This window comes from Chiloscyllium punctatum, chromosome 43, assembly GCF_047496795.1.
Source record: "Chiloscyllium punctatum isolate Juve2018m chromosome 43, sChiPun1.3, whole genome shotgun sequence".
NCBI classification, from domain to species: Eukaryota; Metazoa; Chordata; class Chondrichthyes; order Orectolobiformes; family Hemiscylliidae; genus Chiloscyllium; species Chiloscyllium punctatum.
This window is the reverse complement of record NC_092781.1, coordinates 48,978,653-48,995,846: the sequence shown is the minus strand read 5'-3', so window position 1 is coordinate 48,995,846 and position 17,194 is coordinate 48,978,653. Positions and strand designations below refer to the sequence as shown.

Sequence of the window (17,194 nt, the reverse complement as noted above, 5' to 3'; positions counted from 1 at the left end):
TATCACTTTGTGATGATAATGGAGGGAATTAATATTTGTGGCTTTGATGCCAGACAAATGGAGTGAATGTCCTGGATGGCGTCAAACCTACTCAGCGTCCAAACATAGAACACTGAACAGTGGAGCACATTGCAGGCCCTTCGGAGCCCAATGTTATGCCAAACATTTATGTTAATCTAAGATCAACCTAAATACACACCTCTCCAATTGCTGCTGGGCATGTGCTTGACCAGCAGTCGCTTAAATGTTCTTCATGTCTCTAACTTTACTACCAAAGCTAGCGGTGCAGTCCACGCATCAAAACCTCTTTGTGCAAATAACCTACATCTGATATTTTCCCTTTGCTTTCTCCAATGGCCATAAACGTATGACCTCTCCTGACAGCCTTTTTCCTGGGTAAACGTCTCTGGTTACCTTCCACTTCTTTATCCAAGCCATTTATATAAAAACAACATTCCTTAATCCAAAATCTTTATCCAAACAATCCAAAATCCTATATCTGCGAACATTTTTCAGTACCTTGCTGACCACAGACGTAAAACTACCATACAATAATTTCCAGGTTTTTTTCCTATTTACTTCCCTGAAGAGAAGTACAATATATGCCTCCCTCCAAACATGAAGAACTACTATGGAGAGGTTGGATTCAAAGATCATTGCCAGAGGTGCAGCAACCTAATTCCTCACTTCTCGTACGAAATGTGGATATATCTGATCTGGCCCTCGAGATTTAATCATACTCATGCTTTCCAGAATTTCCACCAAATCCACATTCTTAATATCAATCTGCTCAAGCCTATTAAGCTCTTCCCCAGTATTCTCTCTAACATCAAGCTCCCTCTGTCTCATCAATACAATAGCAAAAAAACTCATTTTGCTTCTTCTCGACCTCGCCACGCTCAGTGCTTAAGTTCCCTCCACTGGCTTAGATCCAGGTTATGCTCTCTCAGATCATTCTCTTATTCCTAATGTACGTGCGCAAAACATTTGGACTTTTTCAAATCCTTCCCGCCAGGGCTTCCTCATGCCCCCAACCAGTTTTCATCAGTCCATTTTTGAGTTCTTTCCTTTCGACCCTGTAATCTTCAAAATATGTGCCAGATCCTCTTCTGCTCTTGTCATCCAGGGCTCCTTCCCTTTACAATTCCACACCGGTCTCATTGGAACAAAGTTATTCAACATAGCAAAGAAAATGCTCCACATTTCTGTTATGCATTTCCGTAAAGCAATTATTCCTAATTTACACTCCACAGCTCCTGTCTAAGAGCAGTAAAACATCCCGTCCCCAGATTAAATTTCCTCTCATAAAGCCAGTTTCAATTCCTCCCCATGGCGACCTCAAATTTGACGCATTTATGCTCTCTGTCACCAAAATGCTCTGCCATTGAGTTATCTGGCACTTGGCCTGGCGAATTGCCTCGCACCAAATCCAATATGGCCACCCCAGTCGGCATATCTACTTATTGCATCAGGAATACTTCCTGGAACACGTAACAAAATCATCCCCATCCAGATAATCTGCACCACGGATTAATATTGTGGAATTTCAAATCACCCTTATCAGCAATTCTGTTATATCTGCACGTTTCCAAGATCTACTGCCCAATCTTTCCAATGTCTGTAGGAGACAACCAATAAAATAACTCTTTCTTTCTTTGTTGTCGGAGCTGCAGTCATCCAGGGAAGTGGAAGTATTCCACCATATTCTTGCCTTTTGTTTAGTTGATGGAAAGGCTGCAGAGATATTGATAGTGTGCAATTCAGTAATGGTTAAATTATCTCTCTTGTTGGATTATGTCATTGCCTGGCACTTGTCTGGTGAGTATGTTATTTGTCATTTATCTTCGCAAGTGGAGATATTGTCCACACTTTGCCGCATTGGACACAGATTTCTTCAAAATATGATAAATTCAAATGGTGTTGACAATCGTGTAGATATCCCCCTGCGTACCTTTTGGATAGAAGGCCAGTGACGAAGCAGCTGAAGATGGCTTTACCAAGAAGGCGACACTGAGGAACTCCGATCGACATGTCCTGAGCAGAAAGACATCAAATAACTGAAAACACCTTCCAGTGTGTTCGATATAATTACAACTAAAGGATTTTTTTCTTCCCATTCCCATTCACTCCAGATTTTCTTGGGCTCCTTGATGTCACGTCATGCCTTAATGGAAAGGGGTGTCATCCTCACTTTAACTCTTGAGATCATGTCGTTTCCCCAAATGTGGAGTGTAAATTAGGGACTAAAGGTGTAATGAATCACAAGCCGAGTATTCGTTCTGGAGTTCAAACTGAGGCTGCCAAATTGGCAATTTATAATACTGAACAGTTCTGATACCAATGCCAATATAATTCATTCAGTGGTGAGTGAGGTGCTCAACATGAGAGGACAACGGCATGCAAATGTGTTCAGAATTGCTTGTAGATTTAGGGGTCTGGAAATATCAAGTACCATTTGAGGAAGGGTACACCTGCTGATATGTGACCTTACTGCACCACACACCACCCCAGCCAAACACACTCCTACACAAAGCTGTGTTGTGATCGTCACCTCCACTCCTCTCACTCAATCACTTACTGTTGGTCTGTTACCCAAGATCAATACCAGCCCTCAGGTTGTTGTTGTACGCAGTTTTACTGCCTTCCTGTTGAGCAGGGCGACTGGCCTCTGTCCGGTAATGACCACTCCTTGGCGATGTCATTTGTGCAAAGCCCTTCTCTTGTCCAGCTCAGTGCCCGAGTGACAATACGTACACTGGGGCTTCATGAAAAGAGGAGACTCTGTTAATGTCGACTTGCCAGCCAGTGAGTGAGAGGCCATCACCTCCATAAAACATAGCCAGAGAATAGGTTTAGTTTAGAGTGCTGCCCAGTCACCAGATCATGTATGCCTGTCATATGAAGAGAGTGTTTCTTTCGTTTAGTTGTTTATTTGGCCAATGAAACGCTGGATTTTGGAGAGCAGAGTGGATGGGCAGACAATGAACTTAAAGTCTGCGTGGCCTCAGGAACAATTAAACAGTGTTGGCAGAAATCCAAAACAAAAGCGACAGCTGTCCTGGAGAATAACGCACAAGTCATCTACAATGAGTCCAGACATGAGAGTGTGGAAGAGCTGGGGTAAGGGCTTGAAGAGTGAACTGAAGAACAAGGTGAAGCTGTGTGGCATTGAGACAAAGAGCTGGGATTTGCAAGCAAGAGGCTGATCCCAAACAAATCCAATACTCGGGGCAATTGTGACGTGTAGACAGACAACAACGGCTTCTGGAAGAACAACATCAACCGTAAAGCAAATTATGCAAAAAAGTCTTCTGAGTATCGATTCAAGCCAAGTTTCTTAATTACACCACAATATGCCAAATGTCAACCCAGCAATTTGCACGGTAAATGACATTCCGAAAGAGTAAACACCTCTCTTAACAAAGGACCATATTTACACAGACCTACTAACGACATGAGCACATAATTCGAAGATTTCTCATCAAAAGTTTATAACTTCTTATCTCTCACACTCCAAAAGTAAGTTGTTCCTTTTCATGTAAAATTAGAGTGACTGACCAGCCCAAGGGGGTACATGGGAGAAGGAGACAGACTAAAATAGGTACCTTTATTCCTGACTCTTCACATCTGTCCATCGCTGTGTTAGGATCTTAACTGTTATAGTGGATGGTGCACGTCCCCGTCTGAAGGACAGAACATGCTGAATGCTCCGTTGATTCAGCTGAACGTCACATCCAAGTATCAGAGAATCCACAGAATGTAGAAAGTGCCCATTCGGCCCGACCGTATCCCTGTAACACTGCGTCTCCCAGGGTTTACACACCTAACCTATAATTCCATGCGCACTATCGTTAGCTTAACATAGACAATCCCCCAACCTCCACATCTTTGAACTGTGGGAATGGTGAGCATTAATTCACAGAAATGCAAGTACTCTTAACTCCTCAGACACATTGTACGAGGTGTTGTGTCAAGATGAAGGAGAGCATTCCAAGGTAAGGTTGAGATGACTTGGAGTGCGTAAAGATTATATAGTCCTTGCTAAGTGCTCCATCGTGGACATGCTGGTCAGGCATGTGTCCCCTTCTCTGTCACCGTCGGAATGAAAGTCGCCCAATCTTTGGCAGCATCTTGACTCCGCTGATGCCTTGGTCACAAGGAGGTCTTGATGGACATCAGCAAAGTAGATGGCACTGATGCTGCTGGGCATGACATTGGTCCAAACACGATTCTGTTGTTACCACGAGGCTGCTTTGGATATCGTTGTCTAATGCAGTCACTGCAGTTGCTGCCGGATCTTGTACTGGGACGAAACTGCATTGCTACCTCCATGAATCTGTGATGGAGACCTGCACTGACAGGAACCCAAACTCACGTTCTCCTAATCTCCATGAACCTGTGCTGGATACAGATCATGACAAGAACCCGAAAACACCTTTCCCCTCTCTCCATGAATTTGCGCTGGACAGCGATACTGACAGAACCCAAACTAATCTTCACTTTGCCTCAATTATTCGATGATGGATGCAGTAATGACAGGAAACCAAACTCACCTTTTCTGCCTCCATGAATCTGAGCTGGATACAGAGACTGAGAGGAAACAAAACTCACCTCCGCTTTGCCCCCATGAACCTCTGCTGGATACAGACACTGACAGCAAACTGACCCACTTGCACCCAACCTCCATGAATCTGTGCTGGATGCAGATGCTGCCACAATCCCAGACTCACCTGCAAAGCTAATTTTATGAATCTATGATAGTTACAGATATTGCCATGAACAAAAATAGAGCTCATCTGCTGCCTGCACGAAACTGTACCGGATATGTACACTGCCAGGGATTTAGACTCATCACCGCCTGAGCAGCCATGAATTATCGTCAGGACAGGAGCCATCAGGAAACCAAACTCTCTTGGCTATCTCCGTTGTGAGTCCATGCTGCTCGTCAAACTCACAGATTTCGCTGCGCTTCACCAAGAGGTAATTAAAATAAACTCCAAGAAAACTTACAAGCGAACACAGACAGGACCGAAGAAATAAAATAAAACGAAATGAGAATGAATCCCGACTCCACCACAATCTTACGCGAAGTCTTGGGGATTTACCTTTCCTGTGTAAGGGTAAGTTTCAGCAGAGTTGATGCCTTCAAGTAGAATCACTGTCCCAAAGGCGTGCGATGCGCTATAACCAGAGCAGGTAGGTTTGTGTCCACAGTCAATCAGATTCTGTTCACTGAGAGAAACCAGGTTTCCATGCCTTTTTGCCCACTGTCCTTCTATGCTACCAGTTGCACTGAAAGCCCAGGAAGAAGAACATTGACCCTAGTGTTGACAAAAATATAACCACATTAAATCATATTGATCGACAAACTATATCCAGTTTGCATCTAAATTCATTTGGAACACATTCTCACACTAATGCTCTTAGTCTAAATGTTTGTTCAAGTTTCTCAGAATTACATAGAATCTGTGAATATCGGTGTGCCTGGGTTCGGATTTGATTCGATTTATGTATTGTCACGTGTCGCGAACAACAGTGAAACCCTTTGTTTATGAGCAATATAGGCACATGATAGTATGCGAGGATGAAGAGATCAAAAAAGACTTGGACAAATGGTACATTGCAGAGAGTGGGCACAAGGCAAATTCAATGTCAGCAAGATTAGTATGATTGGAGCAAGACAGCCTCATAACCGTCTAATAACAGCTGGGGAAAAGCTGTTCCTGCACCTGCTGGTGGATGTGTTCAAGCTTCAGTGTCTTCTACCTGACGGAATGCATGTATGGAGTACATTACCGGGGTGAGGTAGGTCCTTGGTGATGTTGCCTGCCGTTTCGTGGTAGCGAGATGTGTAAGTGGAGATCATTGATAGAGTATTCGATTCCATAATGGTCTGGGCTGCGCACATAACCTTCTGTAGTTTGTTATGATCCTGAGTTTCTCAGTTGTCATACCAGGCCTTCCGATCCCAGACAGTATGCGCTCAAAGGTGCAACTGTGCCAAAATTCCTCCACATGCCAAAATTCCTGAGCTCTCTGAGGCAGAAGAGGCGTTGTTGTAAACACATGGTATTTTCCAGAAAGAATGTCCATTCTGGTCAGTCGAGGAAATTTGAAATTTTCCATTCTCTCAACCTTATTCCCATTGATGTACGTGGAAGCGAGTTCTTCTCCTTTCATTCTGAAGTCAATTACGTGTTAATTAATTTTACGAAAATTGAGAGAGAGAATGAAGCTATTCTCATTGCAGCACGTCAATGATCCCTCTATCTCCCTTCTGCCTTTTCATTCATCGTTGTCATATTTCCCTCCTGTTATAGTGCTGTCGTCAGTGAATGTATAGATGGTGTTCGTTTGGGATTCGTGGGTGTAAAGGGAGTACAGTAAATGGCTGAGTATTCATTATTTGGGGACGCAAGTGATGAAGGTTATTCGGGAGAAGGTGCAGTTGCCTATATTCAAGGATTGGTATCTGTGGGTCAGACAGCTGCGAATCCAGTTGCAGACCATAGAATCATGACCAATGTCACAGGGTTTTGATTTCAATGTGGAGAGGATAAGAGTGTTGAAGGCAGAGGGGTAGTCAATGAGCAGGAGTCTGACAAATGTGCCCTTGTCCAGATGTTTAAGGTGTGCAGGGAGAGAGATATTTCACCCACTGTGGACCTGTTACTTTAATAGGCAAATTTTAAGTGACTGAGGCAGGCAGGGAGAATGGAGTTGATGTGGACCCTCACCAGCTTTTCGAAGCACTTCATGATTATTGTGCTCAGGTCACTGGTCTGTATTCATTAAGGAACAATGAATAAGTTTTGTTTCCTCACTTACGAAGATGATGATGGTCTTCTTGAAGCAGATTGGGACTTCAGCTTGTGGAAGAGAGATTTTGAAGATGTCGGAGAATTTTCCACTAGCTGGTCCAAACTGGAGCTGAGTGCCTGGCGTGGAAAGTATTTGGGCCAAGCAGCGTCCTTAGGGTTATTCCCAGGAGGACTGAACTGATTTCTACAGCAGTGACCAACAACCTGAAGCATTGACATTTAAGAGGATTATTTGATTATGAAAAGTCTTCGTAATAGGAACACTTGTCTCATTATTCAATTTCCACTCTTGCCAAATTCACGAAATGCATTGGCTATCAAGGGAATATGGCATGGCCCTCCGAGAGGGACAGAATGAACGCTGTTTCCGATTGGTTACAACGATCATGGTGTTCGATCAGACCAAATAGGATCTCAGGGCAAGATGCACAGGCTCCAATTGTGTGGGCCTTGCCAATGAACTTTGGTATCTGGCATTTGCTGGTCCCCAGTCCGGGGATCGACCATAGTCTGCTGCCAGGGCGGGGAGTCGTCCTTGAGTCTGCAACCCAGAAACTTGGTTTCAACAATCCTTTGGCTACAAAGTGACCAGTTCGGGGATTGGGACCTGTTGTCACAGGAAGAAGAGTTTGCAATTCTTCACCTCTGAGGGCTGTGCATTGAGAGGTCTGGGAGATTGCAGTTGTGTTCGAGGATAGGTGATAACACTATATGCAATGGTGAATAAAATGAATCTTGGATGGGAAGGGATTCCATAAAGTGGTTGGATGAGGTGCGACAGTGTAAGCAGCAAAACCTTACCTCTGCAAACCTTGCTCCTCTTCCTTCCACATCCGACACCAGGCTCTCAGTACACACATTGATCCTATATGACCATGACATTAGGCATCATGGTGATGCAGTGACATTAAGGCTTCTCTCCACCGAGAGAGAAACAGCCATGTGGAAGGTCAAGCTGATACCACTTATCGAAAAGGATAAAATAATGTACGAGGTTTGTCATGCTCCTTTTCCTCCTTTTCCTTCATTGTCTTAGATATAATGAATACCAGTTTTGGATGGGGCAGGAAGGATCGGACTCATTGTTGCAGCCTGTGAGCCCTGCAATGGTTTGTTCAGTCAGCCTCGCTGCATTTTTGCCTGGCGGGAGCTCTGACAATGCTGAGCAGAACTGGGCAGCAGTTTGGAGGTGGAGGCTCAACCACTTCGATGATATCTTGAGTCTGGGTCTTCGGAGTGACCTGTGTGTGCTTTCTCCTCCAGCAGGGCACTGTCCCTATTACTTGTGATTGGAAAGTGGCACCTCTACTACAGGCCTGTGGAGCAGTTGGCGATGGGGTACAGCATAGTGCCCATGGCCAGCAAATGCTGAGGGTGCTTTGCCTGCTTCTCCATGCCAACTGCCAAACTGTCCTTGGAGGTTAGATTATTCATTTGATTGGGAATCTGGGTCCCCGCAGTGTGTCTGCATCCCTGGCATCATTCAAGTGTACATTCCTGTCTGCTGCATCTGCTGCTCCCTGGTACATGTATATGTTTGCCGACACGACTGTCTCTTCTGCCCGTACCGGGTCGCTGGCAGCCCTCCGAGTGCTGTGGGAAAGGACACAGTGAGGTGCTTACCAGACTGTGCTCCCACATCCTCAATATCTCACATTCCCAGGGAGCTGGTGGTGTGTGCTGGACGCAGCCTTACTGATATTTCCTCTGAGGCTGCAATACTTCCATGTTCAGAGAACGAGGAGTTGTCTTCTTTCCCTGAAGAGCTAGAATAGATGCTGATGGAACCGACAGAACACGAAAGACAGAAGTTTCTGGGGCTATTGCAAAGACACACTGAGAATTAATGAGACTGACAGAATGCTAACAAAGCAGTGATGAGTGGTATTTACTCGCTTTGTAGAATGTGGGTGTATCATGTTTTCTTGTGAGAAACAGGATTCACTCCTCACAGGCTGAGGAATCTGGTGACAGACACCTCTTCACCAATCCAAGAGCTTTCTGTCCACCAGTGTTCTCTCATCTCCTGGAATGACAGAATGGGAAGGATTGAGAGAGAGATTTAAGTTTGGCATGGCCGTGGGTGTTGGTACATGACGGGAGGTATTCCGAGGTAGTGAATTGGCAATGCCAATGCGATGTTGGTTTTGAAGATGAGGAAGACGTCAGTGACAGCATGAATCTGGGTAGGAGGGGGTGCTGGGGCTGGGATAAAGTGAGTCGGAAGGGGGAAGGTGGGTTGTCACAGCGATTCTGACACATAGCATTCTTATGGCATGTTGGTTGTTTTTCTGTACCATTCTCTGGCCTGTTCGAAAACATTCCTATCTGAGCAGGGCAATGTTACCATTCTCGTGATCATGTTGGTTCACAGCAGCTTTTTCATGATGGGTCAGCTGCCAGGACATCGGACACTAATCAGGAATCTATTGAATTGCTCCGGGAAGAATGTGTGGGAAGATTAGACACGGAGTGGATATGCGGGATGTTATAGCTGCATTGACGTAGCTACCGAGATGCTTTTGATAACGATAGTGAGAAATCTCACTGAGCCTCATGGTGTTTTCCCTCCGAAACATACAATGCAACTGACACTTCGTGAATTACAGCAAATAATCCGATCGTTTACAACTCCCATTTGTACACAATATTTCATTACTTACCAGCAGGCTCTCCCCTCCTGTCGATCAACCCTGTCCAGTTGGAGAGAATGATTGAGAGAGGTACAAGGCCCAACAGAAGTGAATGTGGTTTTAAAATTTGGGGTGTCGAGCATATGATCGAATATTCTTTGAAGAAGACTGGATATGGTATCACAAGGAAGCTTGGCACTGCAGCTCGCAACATTACCATTGTTGGGTTGTGCCAATTTACATCTGAACTTATATTTATTACATCGGAATTGTACTGGTAGACTTCAATTTTACAATTTAATCTAACCATTGAATTTGTTTTTGCGGTAAGATTTCTCTAGATATTATGAGTAAAAGCATGAACATTACCATTGATACATATACCATGCTCCCTTGCCTGACCATAATCAATACCAGGAAACAAATGCAACAAGAAAACAGGAGAAGCAATTTGGGTTAACAATGATCTACTGAAACGAAGCCTTTCCTAACAATTCCTACAAGCTGATCATAACGTCCAATCCTGTTCAGAAATTAATGTCTGCACTTAATAATCTTGAAAGATGTTTCTGATTTATTACCTGGTTTTTCACTGGAGTAACTAAACCTTCTCTTCGCCAGTCAACAGATGCAGTTCTCAATTCGATGGGACTTTCATCAGATTCACTACCTTCATCTCTTTCATCAGCTTCAATTTCAGTCATGTTAACTGCTTCGATTCGGGGAGGTCCATTCATGAGCTTATTGAACTCTTCATTAGTCTGAAAATTCAAACACATTGGTGAAATGATTGACTTTTTGTGGTGATTATGTCGGAGAAGTGTCAATAACGTAAGCTACATTCTATATATTCGCTGACTTTAGCATGAAGTGCGGGGAAAGCAATGAGGGCACTCGTTACTCGTGTTTAATCTTTGACTGAATAAATGAGCACAGGCAAGGAAGTGGCCATCCATTGCGTACCAATCCAATATAAAGCTGTGTGAGAAGCCTCGAGCAGCTCAAATATCTCTGCTCGATCGTTCAATTATCAAAATGGCAGGAGCTGTATACACGTGTTTCATTTTGCAAAAATCAGTTCGATAGTCGTCGCTGATCATTAAAACCTGACAGGTCAATTTCATCATGGAAGGATAGGTTAAGTCACTTCAGATTGGTGGGGTTTATTGGTGTTTGAGACGAACCTTCCCAATCAGGAGGATTTCAAATTCCATCACCGGCCTGATCTGATTTCTGGATAAAACGTTGGTCTTGAGTTGGCCTCATGGCCTATGGATCATTAGATTTAGATTCAAAACTCAGATTGTTCATTTTCATGAAGATACTGGATTGGAATGGTTGGAAAAGGACCAGATTTGATGCTATCCATCATCACATATCTTATCATGCAGATCTGTGGATGTCCGCATATCAAACTGAGATTGCAGACTGGTAGTGAGTCATATGGTGTCTCTTTTTGATGGGTAGGGAGGGATGCATGTCGGTTTGAAAGGGGATTAAACATGTCCCATCCTCTGAGTAATAAGCGGGGCCCTAGGTACATGCAAAAGTGGGAGTTGCGCCTGCCTTTTTGATGGCAACATGGAGCATGCCTTGTTCCAGTCCGAGTCTGACCCCTGTCAAAGTTGTGTCTTTGATCCATTGATTGTTGCTTCCGACTCTCACCCACAATTAGAAATAGTAATCAATATTGCTTCGAATTTCCACCCTTCCCCCAACTTCACCTGGAATCGCTGAAAATCTTCATTTCCTTTCTTGATTTTAGTGTTTCCATTTAAGGGCTAGACCATCTACTGTCTCCCACAGTTATGTTGAACTACGTTCCTCACACACTGCTATCTGCAAAGATTTCAATCCATTTCCCAGGTTCTCCACCTGTACTGCATGTTCATCAGAGTCAACACCCAGTGGGGTGTTTGTAACATCTTCGTTTTTCCTTTCCTAAGGACTCCTCTTAATGCCGTTGACAGGCATTTCAGCTGTCTTACTCAGTTTGCGCAATTGTTTCCTCCCCCATAAGAACATAGCAAATAGCAACATGAGTAGACTAGTGGCCCCTCCACCTTGCTCCATCATTCCATTATGATTGATCCAAAACTGCCCATGTTCCTGTTCCTTCATTTTCTTTGTGGCCCTTGATTTCCCTACCGCTTAAGAATCTCTCTCAGATTAGGCATACAGAGAGTCCTAGTGTTATAGAGATGTACAGTATGGAAACAGGTCGTTCGGTCCAACCCGTCCATGCTGACCAGGTATCCCAACTCAATCTAGTCCCACCTGCCAGCACCCAACCCATATCCCTCCAAACCCTTCCTATTCATACACCCATTGCAAATGCCCTTCAATTGTGCCAGCCTCCACCACATGCTCTGGAAGCTTGATACATCCACGTACCACCCATTGTGTGAAAACGATGCCTCATAGGTCTCTTTTATATCATTTCCCTCTCACCCTTAAACTATGCCCTCTAGTTCTGGATTCCCGATCCCAGGGAAAAGAAATACTTTGTCTAATTATCTTATGCATGCACCTCATAATTTTGTAAACCTGGATAAGGTCACTCCTTACCCTCCGACGCTGCAGAGAACATAACATCAACTTGTTCAGCCTCTCCCTATCGCTCAAATCCTTCAGACCTGCCAAAACACTTGTAAATCTTTTCTGAAAACTTTCAAGTTTCACAACATCTTTCCGAGTGGAATGAGACCAGACTTGCACGCAATATACCAACAGTGGCCTAACCAATGTCCTCTACAACGGCAACATGACCTCCCACCTGTATTCCTGTATTCAATAACATGACAAATATAGTGGAGAATAACAAACTCTTTCTTCACTATCCTATCTTCCTGCCAAGACATTCAGGGCTCAGAGAGAAGGAATTCCTCCTCATCTCTATTTCAAAACTATGTCCATCTATTGTGATTCGATGATGTCAAGTCCGAGCCTCTGTCATTCACGTCAACATAATCTGTGCACTCACCGTGTAAAACCCAGTAAGAACATGTAAATTTCAAAGGGATCACCTGTCATTCTTATAAACCCCATTCAGTAAAGTCCCAACCTGGTTGGTCTTTACTCGCTCGACAATCTTTGGTGCAGTTGTTCCCCTCCATCCCAGAAGAAAAATCGGGTTATTTCTGTCTTCACTTTCCATCATCCCAGTCTCTGTTTCTTGTTTAGCGAATAAATCCTCTACGATTGCCGATATGTCACGCACTACCCAGAAGCTATTACTTTGTTTAGCAATAGCTGATGTGGCACTGCATGACATGTCTTTTAAAATTGCAAATGCACACAATCTATCGGCTTTCCTTTGGTTAAAAAAAGTTTTGTTTCTTTGTTCAATTATTAACATTTGTCCAGCAATTTATTAAAGAGGCAAAATAAATATTTGCCTTTAATGCAGTACAAAGACAGCATTAAAGTGGGGAAGTCTTGTTGCGATTGGACAAAGTCAGTCAGACGACACAGGGGGCACTGTGATTAGCATTGATTTCACTCGTTACGGAGAAATATTTGGAAGGAAATTTGAAGCAGGTTAATCAAAACTATTCCTACGAAGAAAGGGGTTATCACAAGAGAAACACTTTGACAGACTGGGCCTACTCCATAATAAAGATGAGGAGAATGACTGCTGATCATACTGAAAGAAATAAGATTGGAAGGAGATTGACAGGACTCATGGTGAGAGGATGATTTTCTTGATGGGAAAGATGAGAACAGAACCTGGCGTAGACATTGTCGCTATTACCAACTTATCTATGCGACTCAACTCTGTGATCTGCCTGTATTTATCGCATTACAAAGCTTTTCACTGTGCCTCGGTACACGTCACATTGATTTCAATTCGATTCAATTCAATTCAATTTAGTTCAGTTCAGTTCAGTTCAGCTCACTTCAATTCAATCCAATTCAATTCAATTAACTTCTTTTCAATTCATAGGATGCCTGTGTAATGCTGATGTCATTAGTTACATTTGTTTGACATGCCAAGAACAGGGGAAATGACTAACTGTCCTGAGGAGCAATAATACAGAGAGCAGGATCATGTACATCAATTTGTTTGGAAAGCAGGTTAGTTTAACTGCTTTGGGATAAAGTTTGACAGTGTTAGGTAGGGCGGAGCCAGAGATCGAGCAGTCTCAAGAAGAATATTGTAGCCCAAGCGATCAGCCTCCACAGTACAGAATGCAACTCCGGCGTCCAGACATCATAATGGACAGCATCTATGGAGACTCAACAACATAGAGGTGTATCCATAGTGTGACTGCCATCCATAGAGGGAGCTCAAGACAGCCAGTGTTGTTTAATGCAAGTTAGTTGTGCAGAATCTGATCGTGCAAGTGAGCAAACATTGTCGAATCAGGGGATTGTTAGTCATTAGAGTTCTCTTCCGCAGAGAGAAATGGAGACTTGAGTCATTGAATGTATTCAAATTTGAGAGAGGTGATTTTGATTTCTAGAGGAGTTACGAGTTAGGGAAACCTGGAATGAGAAGGAAGTAATCACCAATTTGGAGTAAAGGGAGATCAATCATTAAGTGCACTGAATGAGTGAGTCAGCTTGGAGGACCAAATGTCCAAGTGCTCCTCCTGTAGCTGAATATAACTTCACAATTATAAAGCTTCACAATTTCACAATGACCACCATCAAATAGATTCCAGACGATACATCCTGCACACACCAGAGCTCCAAATTTGTTCATTCCCACTTTAGATGTGCGTTTTCCCAATGAATGTTCGATGTTGTGTTGTTCGATGTATCTCATGTTGTCCTCCCATATCATTCTCCTGTAGCTCTCCTCATCCTGAATAAAGAGATTAATATAATCAGGCTCCAGCATCTTTCATTTATAAAATTATACAGAAGCATAAAAATCCGCTGGTGAAACTTGAAATAACATTTTGCTGTCAGGGTCCATCCTCCGACCCATATCTGAAAATTATTAATCAGGTTCCCCTCACCCCACTCAAAATAACCCACCCATAACAAAACCTGTCGCGTGGCCAATCTAGAGATTCATGCTGAAAGTATATTAAGAATAAAATAGCTGAACAACAGGATGGTTTAATCGACCGTCATGAATGACGTTGACAATGGATACGTACTCTCCACTACCACCTGTCCCTGTCTGAAGTAAGATTAAGCCAGTGGCAGGCAGGAAATTCAATAAGCCACGTCCTTGCGAAAAAACTGAGGCCAATACATGGGCAATTACTGTGCATGTATAAACCTTCTTAATCTGTTGTGTGAGAGACCTGCCATAAGTTGCCAGCATAGTAAAGTCGGTGTCAGCAAAGAGACGCTTCATTGAATGGGCCGCTTGGGATGATCAGACGGCCTCGCCATCCCTCTGTCTCCAAGTTCCCCACTTACAATTGCCTCTTCGACACCAAGAATGGATCTTAATCTTCGAGAGGCAGGTTTGTGGTATTTGTAGTAAATCCAACAGGACTGCATCGGGATCCTAGTAAATTAAGATACACTAAGTCGCTCCTGATTCACTTTGTGTTTGGTCAGTTCTCTAATGAAGTTAGAAACTTGGAGAATGCCCATTGAATTTCAAGATCAATATTTTCTCAATGTCACTTCACTCAACAGATACCTCTCATTGACTGCAACTACATATTCTCAATCTCTGCCAATTGTGTGCAGACCATTCCTATTCTGAGCGAGCTTAACATTACAGGCTCTCCTTTTACCTTGGTGTACTGGTTCCCATGTTGTGATTTCCAATTTTTCCAGTCTTCATCCAATTTTGAATCAAGTATGCCTGTTGAGGCTGCAGCCAGAATAGATACCGCCACACTGCCCAGAAAGAGCCAGAAGTTCATGATGGACAATCTAATAGGCAAAAACAGTGGGCTTTAGACAGGGAGTTTTGTAGTTTTCAAGTTAGCTGCTTCCTTATTCTGAGAAGGAACAATATAAATTGTACAAATAATACAAACAAGAAAATTCCAACAATTCATCCAATGCTGAAAGTTTAATGTAATTCACCTTCATGAGGCATCGTCAGTGGATTGGAATATTCCAGCACTAGATTGATCAAATTAATGACGTTTCAAATTTAAAATCAATTATTGGAAAGAACACGGTTAAATGAAATAATACTTTTCCATAAATTGCCTTCGTGTGATGAAAGTTATTTGACTGACGGTCCACAGGTTTAATCATTCAACAGCTCATGTCGTAATGATTTCATTGCATTCAACCTTACATTGAGGAATGAATCCTTAGAGGGCATGACTGTAGGATTAGCAACAGGAAATCAAGAACAGGTGGACATATTATATCGTTATCTTCTGTCACTTTAGACAATGCAAAAAAAAATCTGAAGACAACATGTAAATCGCGAGTTGAAGGGGAAGGAAGAAATTGAACCAATGCAATCAAAATGGAAAGATACAGGAAAAAAAATCTAACTTAATAAACTCGTATGTCCTCCGTATAAAGATAGAATTAATGATAGGATTCCGAAATTAAATGTGTGCAGCATTCTTAAAATGTTGATGTAAAAAGTCACAAAACAATGGGTATGACATGAAAGTAGTTTCGGAGGTGTGGTTCCAAAATGGTCACGGAAGGGACCATTCAACTGAGTATTCAAGAATCCTTCATGTTCACGAATTCAACGACCAAAGCGGAGGGAATTTGGCCAGCTCGTTTGATAGGCTTCAGTGTGAAGAGGGAAAGTTGAAACGAGAGGCAACCATTCGTGTATTTTTGTTTACACAGAGGCTGGTACATGCCTGGAAAATGCTGTCAGTTGGGGTGCGAGAAGAAGATGCAATGTAGACGTTAAGAGAAATTTAGGCAGACACATGAACAGGCAGGATAAGTAGGGTCACAGAACATGTGAAATCAGATTACATTAAATTAGAAGGGCATCATGGTAGGTGCAACCATGGTGGTCTGAAGGGCTAGTTTATTTGCTGCACTGTTTCATGTTTAAAACCATCGGATGTCAGTGAAATAGTGAGAAATGGTTTTGTGGATGACTATGTGTGGTGCTGAAAAACGAAAATAAGTCTCTGGTAGGTCTTATTCCTGTGTTTCTTAAGAGCGTAGATGGACAGCGCAAACCAAGGAATAGTGAGAATTTGTAAGAATGGTACCAAATTAGTCATTACAATTTTAAAGTTCACGTTGATTGGATGAATCAAATTGATAAATACAGCCTTGTGGTTGAATTCACGGGGTGTACTTACAAGAGTTTTTCGAAGAATACGTTCTAGATTCAACTGGAAAACAAACTATTTTCTTCCTGGTATGTATGAAACGAGACAGGATCATCAATAATCATACAATAAATGATTCGTTCAACAAAAGTGGTCACAACTTTTACGGAAATTCATATGTAATGTAAAATTGAAAATCTTGGATATCAAGCGAGTGCCTGAAACTGAAAGAAGATCAAGCACAAGAAGATGATGACAGCGTTTAACTCAGTGGGCGATGGAAAAAAAAGGTGAGGGAAGAGACTGGATAAACAGTGGGATACAGTTAAGGTAACATTTATGTATTCTTATCAAGGAACTATTGAATGATGTAGATTGTACGTGAAGAATACACCATTGATTGCTAAATATCAAATTCACGTAACGTCTAAAGAAATTGATCATCATCTGTGCAAAAATCGATTAGGAGATTAAAAAAGTAAAAACTGACAAATGACAAATATTGATGAAGAGAACAAGAATATGAATGCTAATGACAATTACAAAATAAAAAGTG

At 42.6% G+C, this 17,194-nt stretch overlaps 1 protein-coding gene across 1 annotated transcript; it reads right to left on the bottom strand.

Moving 5' to 3' along the window:
• Positions 1 to 1,910: 1,910 nt before the first annotated feature.
• Positions 1,911 to 15,299, bottom strand: LOC140466546 (procathepsin L-like). Its single transcript, XM_072562019.1, has 5 exons — positions 15,160 to 15,299; positions 14,142 to 14,264; positions 10,036 to 10,215; positions 5,086 to 5,321; positions 1,911 to 2,034 (listed from the first exon to the last, which is right to left on the bottom strand). Exons 1-5 carry the CDS (start codon positions 15,289 to 15,291, stop codon positions 1,911 to 1,913), a joined length of 795 nt encoding a protein of 264 aa, XP_072418120.1. The 5' UTR covers positions 15,292 to 15,299.
• Positions 15,300 to 17,194: the final 1,895 nt, after the last annotated feature.